The 17,920-nt window shown below is 37.8% G+C and overlaps 1 protein-coding gene across 1 annotated transcript; it reads right to left on the bottom strand.

The window, feature by feature from the left end:
• Nucleotides 1–7,663: 7,663 nt before the first annotated feature.
• MELLADRAFT_44603 (heterotrimeric G-protein alpha subunit (G-alpha, GPA1)) lies at nt 7,664–10,556 on the bottom strand (the record flags this gene model as incomplete). The annotated part of the gene is made up of 9 exons (XM_007413348.1): nt 7,664–8,312; nt 8,394–8,455; nt 8,526–8,714; nt 8,785–8,863; nt 8,930–9,017; nt 9,090–9,260; nt 9,341–9,657; nt 9,760–9,820; nt 9,937–10,556. The coding sequence occupies 9 exons, from the start codon at nt 10,032–10,034 to the stop codon at nt 8,301–8,303; spliced, it is 1,077 nt and encodes a 358-aa protein (XP_007413410.1).
• Nucleotides 10,557–17,920: the final 7,364 nt, after the last annotated feature.

Below are 17,920 nucleotides of genomic sequence, written 5' to 3'. Positions count from 1 at the left end.
CCATTAAAATTTGTTTCAAATTAATAGAAAGTCAAGATTTTGGATTATTGTTTTTTTTTCTATAAAAGATTTGTTGAGAATTTCTTAGAATGAAATTGAATTGAAATGTTTCCTACTTAGAAATCCTTTTTGTTTTCTTTCTTTCTTTTGATGATGAATTTTTTTATGACATAGATTACAAACAAAGATATCAAGAAACAATATAAATGAGAATAAAAAGATCTACCATACTATTTGTCCTTTGGAAGAGGCAACATATTGGGCAGTAACAGTTGTGAAACAGATTGGAGAAAAGAAAAAGACTCATAATGTAGTATCATCAAGATTAGTAAATATAATGAGAGAAACTCAAGTCTGATTGATCTCAGAGCACCCACTATCATGAGGGTGTGTTATTGCTAATTTAACTAAGTCCCCTCCTAGTGTCTGGGGGGGAAAACACAACAAACCCTGGACATGCATTTGGGGTTTGTTAAAAATTTTCCCCTGGACACTAGGAAGGGACTTGGTTAAGTTATGTGTTATTGTAAGGTTTGTGTTCATGATTTCAAAATCTGATCATGCATGTTGCAACTGAATTGGTATTAACATGAAACCAACTATGAGCTGCTTTACCATCTGATTTACCAATGATAATCTGGTCTTAGGATATGCTACACCCCATGACAAAATCACCAATCAAAGTATTGTGTCTTACCCACCTCATGTATCTCATTCCTCACCAATGACTGCTCTTGTGAGCAGACAGATTGATGCCTGTCAGTGTTAATTTGTATCCTTAGAGCACATCCACATGCACACACCAAGTAGTTTCCTTAGACACTTGACAGACCTATTGAAGAGGTTTCACAACAGACACATCTTCCCTTTATAAACTGGGATGTTGGCAGTCAGTTGACCCCAGCTGTTGACAAAGGATTCTGTGAATCCCATAACAAAATCATTGTTCACAAAGGGTTCTCAAGAGCAAGCTCAGTCTAAATCTGACCAAAAGATTTTCAAATTTATTTTGAAACTCTCTGTGTGTGCACGTTGACGTGCTACAAGGATATTGAGACGGTGAACCAAAGGTTTCATATGTTGAGCATGAGCAACAAGACTACCTTGCATGATTTCAGTAAAATCAATTGGGTAAGCTTGCTTTTTTTGAAAAAACAAGCACAACATGATAAGGTTCAGAGGGAAGACCCACTGTTGATATGTTGGTATCTCAAGGTCAGAGGGAAGTTTTTAAGTGAAGGTGTAGGGTGTAGAGTTGGATGGATCGAGTTGACCAATTTGATGCTCCAAAAGTATGATAAACCAAGTTGTAGGATTTTGTGGATTTGGACGGGTGAAATGCAAGATTTGACACGGTTGTGCAGACCACCAGTCTGAAACAGGTCCAGAGTGGACCTGTGTATAATTTAGTGTTAAACTGATGCTAAATCATGTCTTTAATGCAACCATAGTGGGTGATCTCACTGATGCAATACAAAGCCCATAGATAGATATGACTAAAGAAAATGATCCACTTGAGTTTGACTTTCAAATACAAGTGGAACATCTGAATTACAAACTAACCACTTGTCCAAGATGAGGAGTACATATAGACTGTGATTTGAAATACAATAAGAATGAGTAGTTTTCTATGAAGGAAAACAAGTTGTTGAGAAATTATATCATGAAGCTGGGAGAAAAACCTTACTGGAAAACACCATCTCTACATTATTCAACTTGAGCTTTTTCCAAACCTTTAATCCATGAGCAATCACAAATTCAATGATGAAATAATACAAAAGAGTGCCACTATTACTTTTGTATCTGATAGTTGGTATCCCTCATTTTGAGCATTTCTTTGTATTGATGTCAAAGTAGTTTACTGCAGCTATTGCAACAAGAGGGCCAGCAGTGTGACAAGTTAATAAATAAGAGTCCTAGCAAGAAGTAGAACTGACAGGTAAACTATGAAAGGAAGGAAGACAAGATACCTTGAAATCAAGCTTGATAAAACACATAAACTGATACTTGACATCAATGCCTGACTTGCAGCGCAGACTGCGCATGCACTGTGGCTCAGCACTGGGGTTTCTGGAAATTTTGTGACTGTGCCAATAAACAGCGCAGGATCTTTGATATTTCTGACCACCGTGCCTTTTTGCAGCACAGTGGTTCTGACTACCCCCACCTATGCTCTGCTTTGGGAAATCAAAAAATTATGCTTGCCATCTGCAAAAGACTGAATACAGTTTTTTGCCCACTGCGCTGACCTTACCTGCGCTGGAGCACACCACAGGGGCCTCCAAGACTTTGGGTAATGACACACCAGAGCAACGCAGTGGGTATGTGAAATTTGGACATTTTTGGTGCAGCACAGTTTAGCACAGTCTGCACTGGCCTGTGCTGGGGTTGGGTGTTATTGAAATCTTGTAGATAGTGATAGTAGGTCAAACATGTAAATTCATTGTGCATGGAAGGCTGACAAGAATGGCCACACACTGAGTACAAACCTCCTTTTCTTTCTAGCAGAAAATGGATTGCCTCTTATGCAAGGCACAAAGTGTTAGATGTGTCCATGAGGGTGGTTGACTTCAAGAAGGCTTGAAAGCGGACTACTTGGACACAAGAGAGAACAACCTACACTCTAGATCTCAGTAGGGAGAGTCTAGACTAAAGACCATTGTGGTTATATGACAACACTCACAGGAAGATCTCTGGATAGAGTCATATGCTTGTAACTCCGCTTGATTCAAAGGCCCTCAGGATCTATAAAAGAAAGGCCTCCAATGTATTACAGCTTGTTCCCTGGTTGTCTCCCTATTCAAGTTTTCTAATATCATTGCTTCCATCTTCACTCCAATAAACTATTCTCAACCAACCTTATCCCTGTCCTGTTAGCAATAACCCTACTAGTTCTGAATCCCTGAATCTTAGTTTTTCAAACCTCCCTCCCACACTACAAATAAGTACCACCTGGTGTTGCAGGACCCTTTTTTGCATAGTTCCTTTCTAGATGCAAGAGAAAGGTAACAAGGGGCAGATAAAATCTCTAAACCCAAGACTCTCTCCTTAAAACTAACCAATGAGTTAAGAGAGACTCTCCTCCTTTCTCTGGAACTAACTCTTCACAAGAGACTCTCTTGATTTCTAAGAAGAGCTCTGTGAGAGGTTTTATGCCTGTACCCCATACCTAGATTACTACCTTAGAAAGAAGTGCACTATAAGGTAGGAAAAGGAAACTAGCTATATTAAGAACCAAGAGAAGAATTCACAAGTTTCAAAATGGATGCTGAGAATTAATACCTGCTAGAAGATTCTCGAAAGAGCACCAAGGAAGTCTAATCTCAAGTGTGGTTGGATCTCCACATCCTCCACATCTCCACATCCTCCACAATCTTGAGACAAATACCATCTTCCTGATTAAAACCAATTTTCAACCCTTCAGCTTTATTCCAATTAGTAATCACCTCCTCAGTCTCCATAAGTTGTGGCCTCAACAAATTGGTGGAAATTTCACCCTTGGGTATATTGTCTGGACTCTGGCATGTTCTCCATCAAGACAGTTTAGTAAAGGGCTCACTTCCATTTATTCCTTGTTTGGGATTTTTTGTAGCCATGTTTCCTGTTCCCATTTAACTTGTCCCTTTTGGTCTAGATAGGACCCCGGAATGCCCCTACAAAGGGTAGTAAAAAAAAAGTTCATTTTTTGACTCCCACAGGGTTAAAATTCATGGGATTATACCAGCACGCTTTGATTCTGCCCAATTTCTGCTTTATTTGATTGCTTGTTTTTGCCATCCATGTCAGCCTTTGACAGATGCCTGTCTGTTCTTGTACACATTGTGACATGGAACCGCAACTCAGAGTAGCTGGAACTTCAAAATTGGGTAAAATGCCGAGATAGCGGACAGCCCATGATCCATTGAGCTAGAGGCTGAAGATAGCTGACTGAAGGTAAGAGGTACTTTTGGTTGTCAGCGAGAGGGACTTTTAATCAAAAGCAGGAAGTACTTTCATCTATAAGCAGGAGGCGCTTTCAAAGCAAGGCGTCACTTATGGAAATGATGGCTTTTTCAAAAAACAAGTTGATTTTGTTTATTGACTCCATTTAACAATTGTTCAAAACATCTTTAATATAATGTGAAAAGCAAAAGCTCAATGCAAACAAAAAAATTCACCCCATGAAGTCCATTTTTCAAAACATTATTGAGTGGCTTAAGAATAGTTAGTCTACCATATGTTGGACTGCAGCGCTCAGTGCATACAAGTTCCCCTCCTCACATCTGTCTCTGTACTTTCAAGGTCAATAAAGGACTCGTGAAAGGTCTCAAGAAAGACCAAGTAAAAAGCAAGACCCCCTTAGAGCTATGGGTAAAGCCAGGAACACACTTAGCCGTTTGGTAGGGGTGGCGATCTGCGGAAGTCAAAAAGGTACTTTTCTTTCACTACCCTTTGTAGGAGCATTCAGGGGTCCTGTATAGATTCATTTGATGTCCATGGTCCTTGCTGTTTTCTCTTTTCCAATCATTAGTCATATATACATGTACTCTCTCAAGCTCTGAGTTTGTCACCATCAAGAATGTGAAAACTCAGAGTAAGTCTTTTTCTTTTATGATTTTCAACCAATTTGTCAACCTAGCTCACTTTTCCACATCTTTTCATTCTTCCTGCTCCTTTGAAGATAAGAGCATGATCATCTCTTCTATGTATACTTCTGTTGAGTTCATCCAGAGCTTGATCTTTAACCTGTCCATCTAGGTTCATACCTTTGCTTTGTAGTGTGTTGAAAATCAATCTGCATCAAACTCTTTCATTTATGGGATACAAAGTTAAAACTGGGAGTTTTTTCCCAGTTTCCCAGTTTTCAAAATACAGCCAAAAACGCAAACTGGGAAACTGGGAGAACGTGGGAAAGTTCCAAACACAGCCAAAAACAAAAACTGGGAAACTGGGAAAAAAATCCCAGTTTTAACTTTGTATCCCGTAATTATAATCAATTGCAGCAGTCACCAAATTCAAAGATCATCAAATAAACTTTCTTCATGCATATCAATGATTTGGATGATGATGAAGTACAGGATGTGGACTCACACAAAGTCTCACAGCACAAGGGACCTTTACCTGACTCAGAAACCAAGAACAATTCAAACAAATATGAAGAATTTTGGCCTTCCTGTTACCAGCCGCATCCAAAGGATCCTGCAATGAAGCTGATCAAAATGAAGGATACCCTCCTAGCAATTCCAAACATCTACAAAAGAATTGGACATGCACAAGCTTTGTCACTGCCTGTAATTAGTATCTTTCTCATTGTACATGTTTATGTTGGTGTGCTTTATTCAAATTTTTATTGTTGCTGTTGAACGGTTCACCCAAGCTACTGACTTCTGTTATTTTCATCATGCCAAGACAGACATTATTCCATTAGGTTACAGCAAAGTGTGGCCACCCACAATTTATTTTGTTGGAGTACCAAAGTATGTCCACTCCAGTGTTTATTTCATCAATCTTTCATCTCAAATCTCATGACTTAAGCAACCATCTGCCTTATTTCCACCACAGTTGCATCAATAAACATCACATTACTCTGAGCAACATCATCAACAGTGTCAAAAGTTCTTCTTACTATGAGGATGCCAAGAAGAGAAGGATTGATAAAGGCAATATCATGATGGGTATTGATATTCAAAAGGCCCACTTTCAGGTTGATTGGAATCTTTTGCCTCATTCATGCTCATCAAATAGTTTTTGAATTGTGTGTCACTTGTTCCAGTTATGGTGATAAAGAACATTAGATTCTTGTAAGGAAACTGGAGTCACTCTTCATCAACAACATCAAGTCCAAGTCACATCTTGACATGGTGAAGGCTACCCCAATCACGCCCAAAATGTTTCTGCAACATGTGCGCACTTTGAGGTTGGATGACCTTGATATTGAGTGTAAATCTTCTGCCTCATCCATGCTCATCAAATAGTTTCTGAACTCATGTGTTACTTGTTCCAGTTATGGTGATCAAGGATATCAGATTATTTTAAGGTCACTAGAGTCACTCTTCATCAACAACATCACCTCCAAGTCACATCTTGACTTGGTGAATGCCACCCCACTCACTCCTGAAATGTTTCTGCAACACATACTCCTAAGATGCAAGGTGGAGTGGAGACCCAACATGCCAAAACTTATGCAACAGAAATCATTGAGGACCTAGTGGGTTGACTTGAGCGGCGGGCATGCACTTGGTGTACAGCTTATTGACAGTCCTTACAACTGTCCAGTTGTAGTCTTTGATCCCTTTGGGGTTGATTGCTCTACTTTTTTCCCGTATCACACACCACCTGAAGAAACCCATCATCCTTGCATATGTGAATGGCAACCATTTTGTCAGTCTCATTTCTGGGGCTCAATCAATTCCTTTTCCACAGATATATGGGCAGTTCTTGACCATCAAGACAACCCACATTACCTGAGTCAAATGCTAAGTACCAACAGCAGATAGATACAAGTCATGCACAGATCCACAATTTCAAATCACAAAAGAAGTGAGTTTGTGATCGAGGAAGTCAAACCTTCAAACAGATCATAATGTTTATTTTACAGCAAGTAAAAATATAGCAACAAAGCATGAAAAGAAATAAGACAGAGAGATAAAAAAACATACCTATGAGTCATGCAAAGATCCACAAATACAAAATTAAGTGAGTTTGCAATCAAGAATTCAAAAGCTTCCAAAAAATAAGGTTCTAACTTCTAACCTTGGTACATAGACATATGTAGAAGACTTTATAGTCTTGAAAAACAAAAGAAGAGAAATTTAAAAAGACCACACATAAGATAATATGAAATAAAAAGAAACAAAAATCTGTAACACACAACAATCTGTAACACACAACAATCCGCAACACACAAAACCAAATCCTAGTAACAGTATGCATCCAGCAACCAAATCCAATCACTCCTAACATAATAAGATCTTGATATGAAATACCACAACTCAGTACATAATATCTAACCAATCATGAATATATGACTAAAACAAGACCAACAATAATACATGTTTCTCTGCTTGTTTGTTTTGTTTGTCACTCAATGTGTTCTTCTATACATATGTCTTTTCTTTCTCTCCCTGAACAATCTTGGAACATATTTGTTCTTGTTTTGACCTCACACAGAATGGGCTACCACCTACACCACATTTATACATTTCATAGCATGAGGGTGTATCTCAAATAAAGCAATTATTCAAATCAGTCAATGTAAGTCCAAGATACACTTTCTTCCAGGCCCACTGCTCAAAACACCATGCCCATAATCCTCACCTCACAGTTCAGTACTCAACCCTCAAAAAGGCACCAAACACAAACCACTCAATAATAGGTGGACAAAAGAAATCCAATACAATTTTCCAAGAAAAGTCAACAATTCACTCAGATAGGAAGAAAACCCCTTTTTTTCAGTTTTCACAAATCAAATTCCATTAAACATCCAAAAATTGAAAAAAAAAACATGAGAAAAAAATGATAAATCAAAAAAAATCAAACAAAAAAAGAAAAGAAAAAAAGAAAGAAAAAAGGAAAGGTTTTTTTTAAAGAAAAGAAAAGTAAATTGATAAATGAAACAAATGATTAATTTTTTTCTTTTTTTCTTGTTTCAAAAAAAAAACCAAGTCAAAAAAACCAAAAAATTCAAAGAAAATAATCAAATCATATATAAATTCCAAAAAAAACAAAAGAAAAAAGTTTTTTATTGTAAAAAAAATAGCAAATTATCCAAAATAATCCATCAAATATCACATCACATCACATCACATCAACAGAAAAGAAAAAAAGAAAAGGTAATTCCAAGATATAAACAGAATTTAGATTTTTTCTCTCTCTTTGAACATATACACAATAAAAAGTAGAGTTAAAAAAAGAAAGAATCGTAAGGTAAGGTTATGTAATGTTTTATTTAGATAATAGATGTCAAAAAACCAAAGGAAAAAAAAACGACGAGAAAAAGGAAAAGAAACCAAAGAAAGAAAAGTAAGAAACCAAAAGTATCGAAATCAAAAAAAAGAAATCAACCAAGAGCCAAGTTTACAACAAACTGAAAACCAAAGCTACTACAAATCCTTTTTTTTTCTTATTTCTTCTTTATTCCTTCCATTCCCATTCCTTTCAAAAACCAAAAAAAAATGGGATCGATTAAACACACACATATATATATATATATGTATATCTGTAATGAATGTTATTGATGATGAAAAGAGAGTAGGAGAAAGAAGAAGAAGAAGAGATGAACAATTAACCTTGAAAGTCATGATGAGATTGGTTTAAGAGGTTTAAACATAACCCTACAAAAAGTTTCAAAAAGTTCAAGTTTCGGGTTTCAGTAAAGGAAGATCAAGTGAGCAAGTGAAAAAGAAAATACTCACAGCAGCTGCAAGGTTTTTCCGTAAAATTGATTCTTGTACACCAGACAAAATGACCGAGATTTCTAAAAAAAAGACAAAAAACCAAATAAGTAAAGAGATCAAAACCTTCATATAAAATCAATGAATACCCACGCTGAGAATCTGTAGCACAAGTAAAGTGAGTGATGATATCTTTCTGAGGATCACGTGAGAGTAGTAAAAAGTTGCGATGAATGAATTTAGAGGCTGCTTCATATGAACTATCACCTCGATACTCAGGGAACCGATGTGAAAGAGGCGAGGTAGCAAGTTTAGCCTTGAAAAGATCGATTTTGTTAAAAACTAAAACCAATGGAAAAAGGACATTTGTCAATTTGATTTGTTTTTGTGGTTAGAGATCTTCTGGACTTACAGAGAATCATCTGTGTTTGACGAAACCACTGGGAATTACAGATCGAATCAAATAATGTTGCAGCTTCGGCCATTCGATTCTGATAAAGAGACGGAGATATGTAAGAAGGTATACGATTGAAGTAAAGCTTTAGGGGGATGCTTACGACACTCTCATCTTCATACAAAACTTGATCATACTCATTGATGGCCACAAAGAAGATCAACACATTCACATTTTCAAAACAATGTATCCTAAATAATGAGCCGAATGAGATAAGTTCCAATGAGAGCCAAGGAATGAATGATCGACCGATGAACGCTTACCATTTCTTTCGTTCAGAACGTTGACCTCCCACATCAAATACTTTCCAAATCAATTGACCCACATTATAAGTACTTTCCGAAATACCTGTAGATTTGACTCTTGAGCGAACAATATCTTGTTCTGTAGGAATATAACCAGGTTGTCCGATCCTTTGAATATTATCGAAATAACTAAAAAAAGAAAAAAAGGAAATGAATAATAGTCAGGACTGTGTAAGAAGATAGGAAACAATGTCGAAAAAAAGACTGACTAAGGTGCAGAGTCGTTTAGTTGATAGAGATGACTGAGTGAAACAGCTTGTTTAAGACCGTTTCGAGACCAAAGATGATAAATAGCACTAGTCACTTCTGGATCGAGCGTATCGGTGTCATGTGCATCGGCAGGAAGTGCGAGTAGTAAATCGATCCTCTCAGCATCACCTACTTCAGCAGGTATTTCGATACCTTGTAATGCAGGAAGAGCGTCAAGAACAACTTGAATAGAAGTAATGGTATTTGCAAAGATGATTTCTCGATACGATTCCCTTTCTTGAACTGTATAAGGCCTATCCCAAAGACATTTCATTTGCTAAAAAGTGATACAAAGAAAGTAAACCAAGTAAAAAACCATCATGAGCTTCTGTGACTGTTACGAGTATCTTGAAAAAAGTAGAATTCAATTCAAACTTACCTTCACAAGTGTTGACTTTCCAGATTCACCAGCTCCAAGTAATAAGATCTTAATTTCTTTTCTAAAAAAGGCAATAAACAAAAAAAACACAAGATGAATAAAAGTTAACGATTTGAAGTGTAACCTAATCTATTTCGAATTTCTGTGATCATAATAGAGAATCTTTATCCTTCACACCTAGCATTATTACGATCCTTTTTGATTTGAGCATCAATGGCTGCGCTTCGTTGATTAGCATCATTATCGGCAGGATACTTTGATGAAGAACATCCCATGATGAAAAAAAAAAAAGATTGAATTGAAAGTTTAATTGAAGAAGTTGAGAATCAGTTAGGTTCTTGATTAAACTTGAAGTGTAAAACTTTCGAGATGAAAGATTTATGTATTCTGATGATCTGTAGTCGTCACGTAAGAAGTGGTGGATCCAAAGAGTTAGAGCTTTAGGGCTGTGAGCAAAATGAAAGAAAGGAGGGTGTGTATGAACCTGATCGAAGAATGGGGATCTCTTGAAAGAGGAAGAAGTCTGTATAAGTCTATTACTTTCTACGGTGAGGCTGAAAGGATGAATGGGATTGGTGAGAAGAGTCGAAGTGATATAGGAATATAAGAATGCGCAGTTGTGTTTGTTGTTAAGTGGGTTTGAGTATTTTCGTGGGTGGGTGTGTGGGTTGTATGTACTACTACTCAGTAAGTTTTGATTGATTGAAAAAATGAAGGTGAAGATCGACAGGAAGTTCTAAGAACAAGAAAGAAGATGATTTTAAAAAAAGGATTATTCAAGTTATTTCACTTTTTCACTTTAAAAAATCATAATTTTCATTGAATTACATACAACATACATTCAAGAAATCAATTTCAAGAAGAAAAACTAAATTGGCTAATTTGACAAGTACAACAGAAGCGGATCAAAGAACTTTACGTAATCATTACAATATCAACGACAAATCATCTACAACATAGGAGCTTTGATCCATAAAACTCAAAGAATTGAATTTGAACGTCTATGAGTAATGGTTGGAAATCAATTAAAGTCAATTGGAATCGGTTTGAAATTTGAATCCACTGACACTCTCAATTTAACAGTTTACTAGTGTGAGGAATTCTTTGAAGGGTTGAGAGATTTAAAGGTTTGATTTGTATCATTCTATTTCCATCAGTAGTGATCAATACTTACCATCTTCTCACCTCTCTCATTCAAATTGACTTTCTTCAAAAATCAAATTTTCAATCGAACCTTCTTAAACCAATTCATTTTTTTCATCCTCAATTTTATGAAATGAGCAAAAAGAGAAACCCGATTTAAATTACATTGTCCAATCGGGATTTCAGTTTTCAAATTTACTCATAACGGACTTACTTTCATCATCATCTTCTCAACTGAAGTAAGTAAGTAACCCTCACCGTCCACCACGCCTTGTCAATTTACTTATTCAGATTGGTTGATCATGATTCATGACAGGGCCATCATGTGAGAGATTTGACTTGTATTCTCAAACAGCTGGGATATTTCAACCGGTGGAATATTCATGGAAAGATTTAAAATCAAAAACCTATGAATAGCTTTGGGTGCTGCTTGTTGTACGTGACCTGAGCTAAACTCACTATGAGGTGAATTATTTTGGTTAGGTGATTTGCGATGTACACTTGGGACTAACGAAGTCGATCCACCTCTTCAGGGGATGTGCTCTTTTGCTTTTACTTTCTGAGCATCTACTGCTGAAAACTTATCTCAATCAGTTACAGCCGATCTGAGAATGAATAATGAAAGATGCATCATGTTGCAAAACCCAATTTTCTTCTTGACCAAGTTTGGTTTCTCTGCTAATTTTGAGGATACAGAGGGTATAGTCCCTGTCAAGATGTTTTTAAACCCAAGTGCTTTTTTTGGATTGGTGTTGACCACTGGCGATGAAAAAATAATCAACCATTGTCAAAACAGCTCTAGTATTTATTGTGTTTGGGGGCGAATTGTTGGGCTGTAGCCTGGTAGATTCCTCCGCTAGGAGGGTGCTGGGGTGAGTGGGAGAACACAAAAATCTCTTTGTAAGATGATTTTTCGTCTTACCGATGAGTGACGACAAAAAAGTGTTGAGGAAATAAATTTCAATTCCTGAAATGTCTTCCTTTCTGTGACGGGTTCCATTACCCTCGCTGGGGCTCGGGCCTTTGGCGAGGGACTTTGTTAAGTTTGTTCCAGTACCGGGTTTTCCTTTTGCACTTTTTTTATCAGTGTTTCCCAAGTTCAGTGGAACTCCTGGAAGATGTTGTTCTTTTGGATTTCTGGAGCGTGATTCACCTTTCTTCATGACATTTCAGGAATAATCTAAAAAGGATCCAGAGACAGGATTTCCAAAGATGCAATAACACTATGTACACAAACAAATGCTTATGGATGGAAGTGAAATCTTAACACACAAGCATGTTTGTTCTAAGTAAAGTAGCTATAGGAAAAATAAAGGGAGTGACACCTATATTTACTTTGAAAAAATCTCTGATCTGATAAGTGCTGACTATGTACAAGTCAATCTGATACAAAAGAAACAGTCAGCTCAAAACGTCTCAAAATGAAAGAGATGATGTGTTATGTACCTTCAACAAATGAGGATTCAAAGCCCAAGTTATAGATTGATCAAATCCACTTGGATGATATGATATGTGAGATATCTTTGAAGAAAAACTGATCATGATGTGTTTGGTTTTCAAACAGATTTGACCTTCAGCCTAGGTCACAGAGGGTCAAAGACTCTAAACTACAATGTTGGATGATGTCATGTCATTACAAGTTGCAAAGCTATGAGTATCATATTGCTGATAGCCATCCAAAATTTGAGTTGACCCTATGAGACTCACATAGCCTTTTATCAAACCCTGGCAGCCCTTTTTCACTCTGAAGCTGACCAGTTGTGTAGTAAATATGGTTGTACCCATGATCAAACCATGGAACCCTGGTGTGATCAATCAATGAATGATGGTGATCATTTGGGTGCCCAAACCCCTTTGGATTTTTGGATGGTTCATGGCTCTCATCCAGCTTTGTGACTACCAACAAAAACTAGGACCAATCACAAGATTTTCTTGTGGGTGGGTCTGAGGATATTTTTGGCATGATTTCACATGATTTTGATCTGAAATCTCAATGAAAGTCATGGTCAACACACTTTGGTATGTTCACGTGGTTTGAACCAACACATGATCATCAGCTTTCAATCTCCCCTCAGGATGGATTCTGTGTTGTGGTTGCAATGTATGAATAGAATTAACTTAAAACAAGCCCTCTCTGCACAGCCACATCCACACACCTTGCAGATGGCCTTGAGACTAATGTTGAAATCCTGGCACAGAGAGAGATTATAACAATTAAGTCCTCTTATGTTGCTTTTTACTTTTTCCCTGGGCATACATAAAGTTTGAAAAGTAATCCTCAAGAATTCAAAGATGGAGTGTTTCTTCTTGGTTGATCAATCTGGTAGGACACAGCTTGTACAAAATCATTAAACTTTGCCTACAAGACAAAATTGATTGTTGTTTATGATCAGCAAGCAAATCATGAAAAATTAAAACATGTCATAAGAGGACTTGATCCTTGAAGTCTGCCTGCCAAGATTTCAGGATAAGTTGCAAGGACCTCTGTAAGGTGTGTGGATGTGGCTACACAGAAAGGGCTTGTGTTAAACTAAGGATAGAAGGACTATAGTACAATTGCTATAAGGTACATGTGCAACATCTCCAAGGCATTAAAAAAGAGGACCACTATGGGTACAATGAATAGCACATCAGTTCTGACTCCATCATGTTGGCTTTCACAAGATATGGTTATGTGAAAGCTTTTGAAAGATTGGAGTAAACATAAATACAAGAAACTGTACGGACAACACGTAACACACTGTGGCACAGTCATGTACTGTACATGGTTATAGGGCTGTGACCAGATCCCAACCCTGCCCAACCTGGTCTGCTTAACAATATATTTGAGGCAGACAGTTCGCGCCCTGGTCTCTTTAAACCTAACATGATGAGATATACAAAAGACCCGCGGGCATCCTGGCGGCCCGGCCCGCAGGGCTGCTGTCCATATATCTTCTCAAAAAAGAAGCTTTCTCAGGATATCCAATTCCCAATATTCAACCTTATTTTAACTTTTAAGTTTCAATATACTGTGATACCCCAGCTGCCCAACATTGGACTTTGTCATCTTATTTAATAAACTCTGATCTCTCTCAATCTTGGATTTCCGATGTCGTTATCTACTATTACCTTGTCTACTACCTCCATTGCTCCCTCAGATTCCGTTTCTGAGGTGGTTTCTGAAGCCACAACCACTGGTTGCACCTTGTGGGTTTGGCAATATTTCACCCAGCAATTGATCAAAGGTGTCTTGAAGAATGTGTGTACTGCAAAAGAAGGATTTGTCGATAGTGTCACAGTTGCTGATGAAGAAGACCCCAACACTTGAGTCGCCCTCTGCAACCGCCAAATGGCTATCAATTGACACACCAGTACAAAGTCCATGATCCAGCACTTGTCAAGATGCCATCACATTGAACCACCCATCAATACTGATCAACATACAATGATGGTGTTCTTCATGAATGGCAAGATTGCCAATGTAAGTCATTCATTTAATAATTTGTCTCTTTTCTTACTTTTGTTTTTCCAACCTTTTTTTACTTTTCACTGACAGAATCTTTTTTTTTCATTAGGTCAAAAGCCTCAACCAATCCAATCTCAAGGATGCCCTCATCTAATTGGTTGTGAACCAAGAACTTCCAATCTCCCTAGTCGACGCCAAGGAGTTTAGAGAACTGATTACAACGATCAATGCACAATCCCTTCCCATTCTATCTAAGAGCACTTGCATCTATGACGGGATTGTCAACAAGTTTTGATCCGCTCGATCAGCTATTGCCCAGCTACTCTCTTCTCTTAGTCACATCAGCATCACCTGTGATGGCTGGACTGCACCAAGCAAAGTCGCCATGCTTGGCGTCACAGCTCATTGGATCATGGACGACTTCAAGATGTACGGTATTACTCTTGCTCTTAAACCCATTGAGGAACCTCACACCGGCTCTAATCTTGCAGGACTCTTGAAGCATATCGTGGACTGATATGAACTTACCAATTGGCTGTATTGTATTACTGCCAACAACACTTCCAATAACACGACTATGGGCCAACACCTTTCAACAATGATTCCGCATTTTGATGCCACTCAAAATCTACACGGCTGTGTAGCTCATGTTATTAATCTAATCGCCAAAGCCGGATTATCTGTCTTCAATTGTCGATCTGCCCCTGCTCCAGTGAACACTCTTGATCCCACCTTACCTCATCAAAATCCTTCTGCTATTCCCCTTTTTATTGAGCCTACCCCAAATGCCAGCATCACTAGCATACTCACTTGAATTTGTGCTTTCCACAAGGAAGTCAAGCATAGCAGCCAGCTCAAGATGGCACTCGACAACGCTATTGCAAGCTGTCAGAAGTTGGATTGCAAGGTCAGATGGGTCCACAAAGTATCGACACGCTGGTCATCTACCCATGCTTTGCTTGAAAGATTTTACAAACTTAAAAAAGTCATCAAATATCAATGCAAAGGCAATCCTTCACTCAAACAGTTCCTACTTGAGGATGAGGAATGGGACCTTGTGAAAAGTATTGTTCACTTCCTTGCTCCACTTGCTGCTGTCACCAAATTGCTTGAAGGGCACAAGTACCCCACCTTCTCACAGGTGATGCCAGATTACCAATGGCTGGTTGAACGTCTTGAAACAGTCAGTCTTTCTATTTTTCTTAATTCTCACAAGTATCAAATGCTGACTTAATCTTTCTGTCTTGTATACAGGCCTGGCACAACGCTGACTGCGCGGAATTGAAGGTTGTGATCCTTCCGATGTTACTCAAGGATGTGCAGTATCAAAAAGCTGCTCAGTCCAAGTCCGTCTACGGTTGTTTGACAATACTTGACCCTTGCCTCAAAATCAACGCCATCAAAGGCTTGACTCTAGAATCTCTTGGCTGGGGTCAAGAGGACTTGATTGGATACTTTACTGAAGAAGCCGACAAGTTCAGACCAATCCTTGATCCTGAAATCAAAGTGGTCAAACCCAAAGTTGAAGCCATCAACCCAGATCATCCTCATCACTTCATCAAGCGCCGCAAGACTGTTCCAGTTGAGGATGAGGTCAAAGAATATCTCACTGCGCCTCAAGAAGACAAGATATGTGATCCTCTCCATTTCTGGATTACCCATTGTCATCATTGGCCTATCCTGTCACGCATGGCAGCTGTGATGCTTGCAGTTTCTGCCACTAGTGCTCCATCCAAAAGTACCTTTTCAAATGCCTTACAAGTTATGAGTGATCTTTGTGCATCATTTACTCCCCTCAATCTTGAGGCTCAGGTGTGTCTCCAGACCTGGAATAAGGTGTTAGGAGTCAAATGAGTAGGAAATTTTTATCAACTCAAGATTATATCACTTAAAAGAATGTTTCTATTGGGTGAATTTGATTTAGTCCTCAATATCTTACTTAAAAACAAGTTTCTGTTGCGTGAATTTGATTTAGTTCTCATTATATCACTTGAAAACAAGTCTCTGTTGTGTAAATTTGATTTTTCTCTTGACTTTCTAAGTAGGATTATATAACTTCAAAAAATTCTTTGTCTTTGAGTGATTTCTCTTTACAATTTGTTTATGTCAAGTGATTTTGTTGCCTAAAATAAAGACAAGATGAAGAATTTATGCCCCCCCTTGTCTCTTAAAATTAGGCCTAGCCATCATGTAAATATTTGTGTAGCATGTTGACGTGCACACACAAAAGACTTTCCTTAGACCCTGTAAAGACCTATCAAAGAGGTTCCACAACAGGTGCATCTTCCCCTTATCAACTGGGACATTGAAAATCAGTTGACCCCAGCTGATGACAAAGGATTCCGCAAATCCTATGAATAAACCACTATTCACAAAGGGTGCACAACAACACTCTCAGTCTAAATCCGACCAAAAGACTTTGAGATTTAGATCAAAACTCTCTGTGTGTGCACATCAACGTGCTACACAAATATTGACATGGTGAGCCCTGCCTGGCCCTGAGTCCTAAGATTCAGGGCGTGACCTGATCAACCCAAGTCCAATAACCAGAGGCTTTGGGTCTACCCAGGGCCCAGCCCGGCCACAAGCTCTCAGGGCCGGGTCACAGTCCTACATGGTTAGGGGTCTAACCCCTAACCCCTAACCCCCCACAACAAGCCACAGTCTCAGACACCCTCAGCTCAGGACCCAGGTCAAAGGCGTAGGATAAAAAACATGCCCTTTAAAAAGCTGATATGTGTAAACAATTAGGAAGAACTATAAAGAGATCAAAAAAACAATACCAGCATTGTTAAATGTGTTGCACCGTAGGAAATCTGCTACTTACCATGAGGCGAATTAGAAAGCACAGGAGTTCAGATCCTCATGACAGATTGAAGATTTCCAACACCAGCAACCACAACCCAAAAGTTGTCATATGAAAGAAGTAGCTCAAAATCCTCAATGATTATGGGGTGAAAACAATTCTCTACTCTTGTTTTCTTTCTCTACTCTTATTTTCTTTTCTCAACTTCATTTTCTAATCAAAATCAAATCAAATCAAAATCAAAACCAAAATTAAAATCAAAACCAAAACCAAAACCAAAATTTTCTTGATACATTCATAACAAACTTCAAAACCAGTATATACGTAAACCAAAAACTAATGATATAAAATATTAATTGTTCTTATAACTTGAAAACCAAAACAAAAAAAAAAAACCAAAACCAAAACCAAAACCAAGACAAAAGAAAAACAAGAAAAACAGGACAAAAAAGACAAGAAAAACAAGAAAACCAATCATAAAACAACAAGTTTCAGCTGATACCATATAATAATAAACCAATCAAACCAATCAAACCAATCAAACCAATCAAACCAATCAAATCAATCAAACCAATCAAATCAATCAATTTTTTTTCACTTTTTTCTTTCCTTGAATATACTTTCATTTTTTTCTCTGACATACATCTTCTTTTTGAGTTTTTTATTTAATACTTTTTTTTCTGGAGGGGGGAGGTTTTGGGGATAGAGTTTAAACAAAAATAAAAAAAAAGAAAAAGAAAAAAGAAAAAGAAAAAAACCAAACA

Source organism: Melampsora larici-populina (assembly GCF_000204055.1).
Source record: "Melampsora larici-populina 98AG31 unplaced genomic scaffold MELLAscaffold_36, whole genome shotgun sequence".
Lineage (NCBI taxonomy): Eukaryota > Fungi > Basidiomycota > Pucciniomycetes > Pucciniales > Melampsoraceae > Melampsora > Melampsora laricis-populina.
This window is presented reverse-complemented; position numbering and strand designations above follow the sequence as displayed.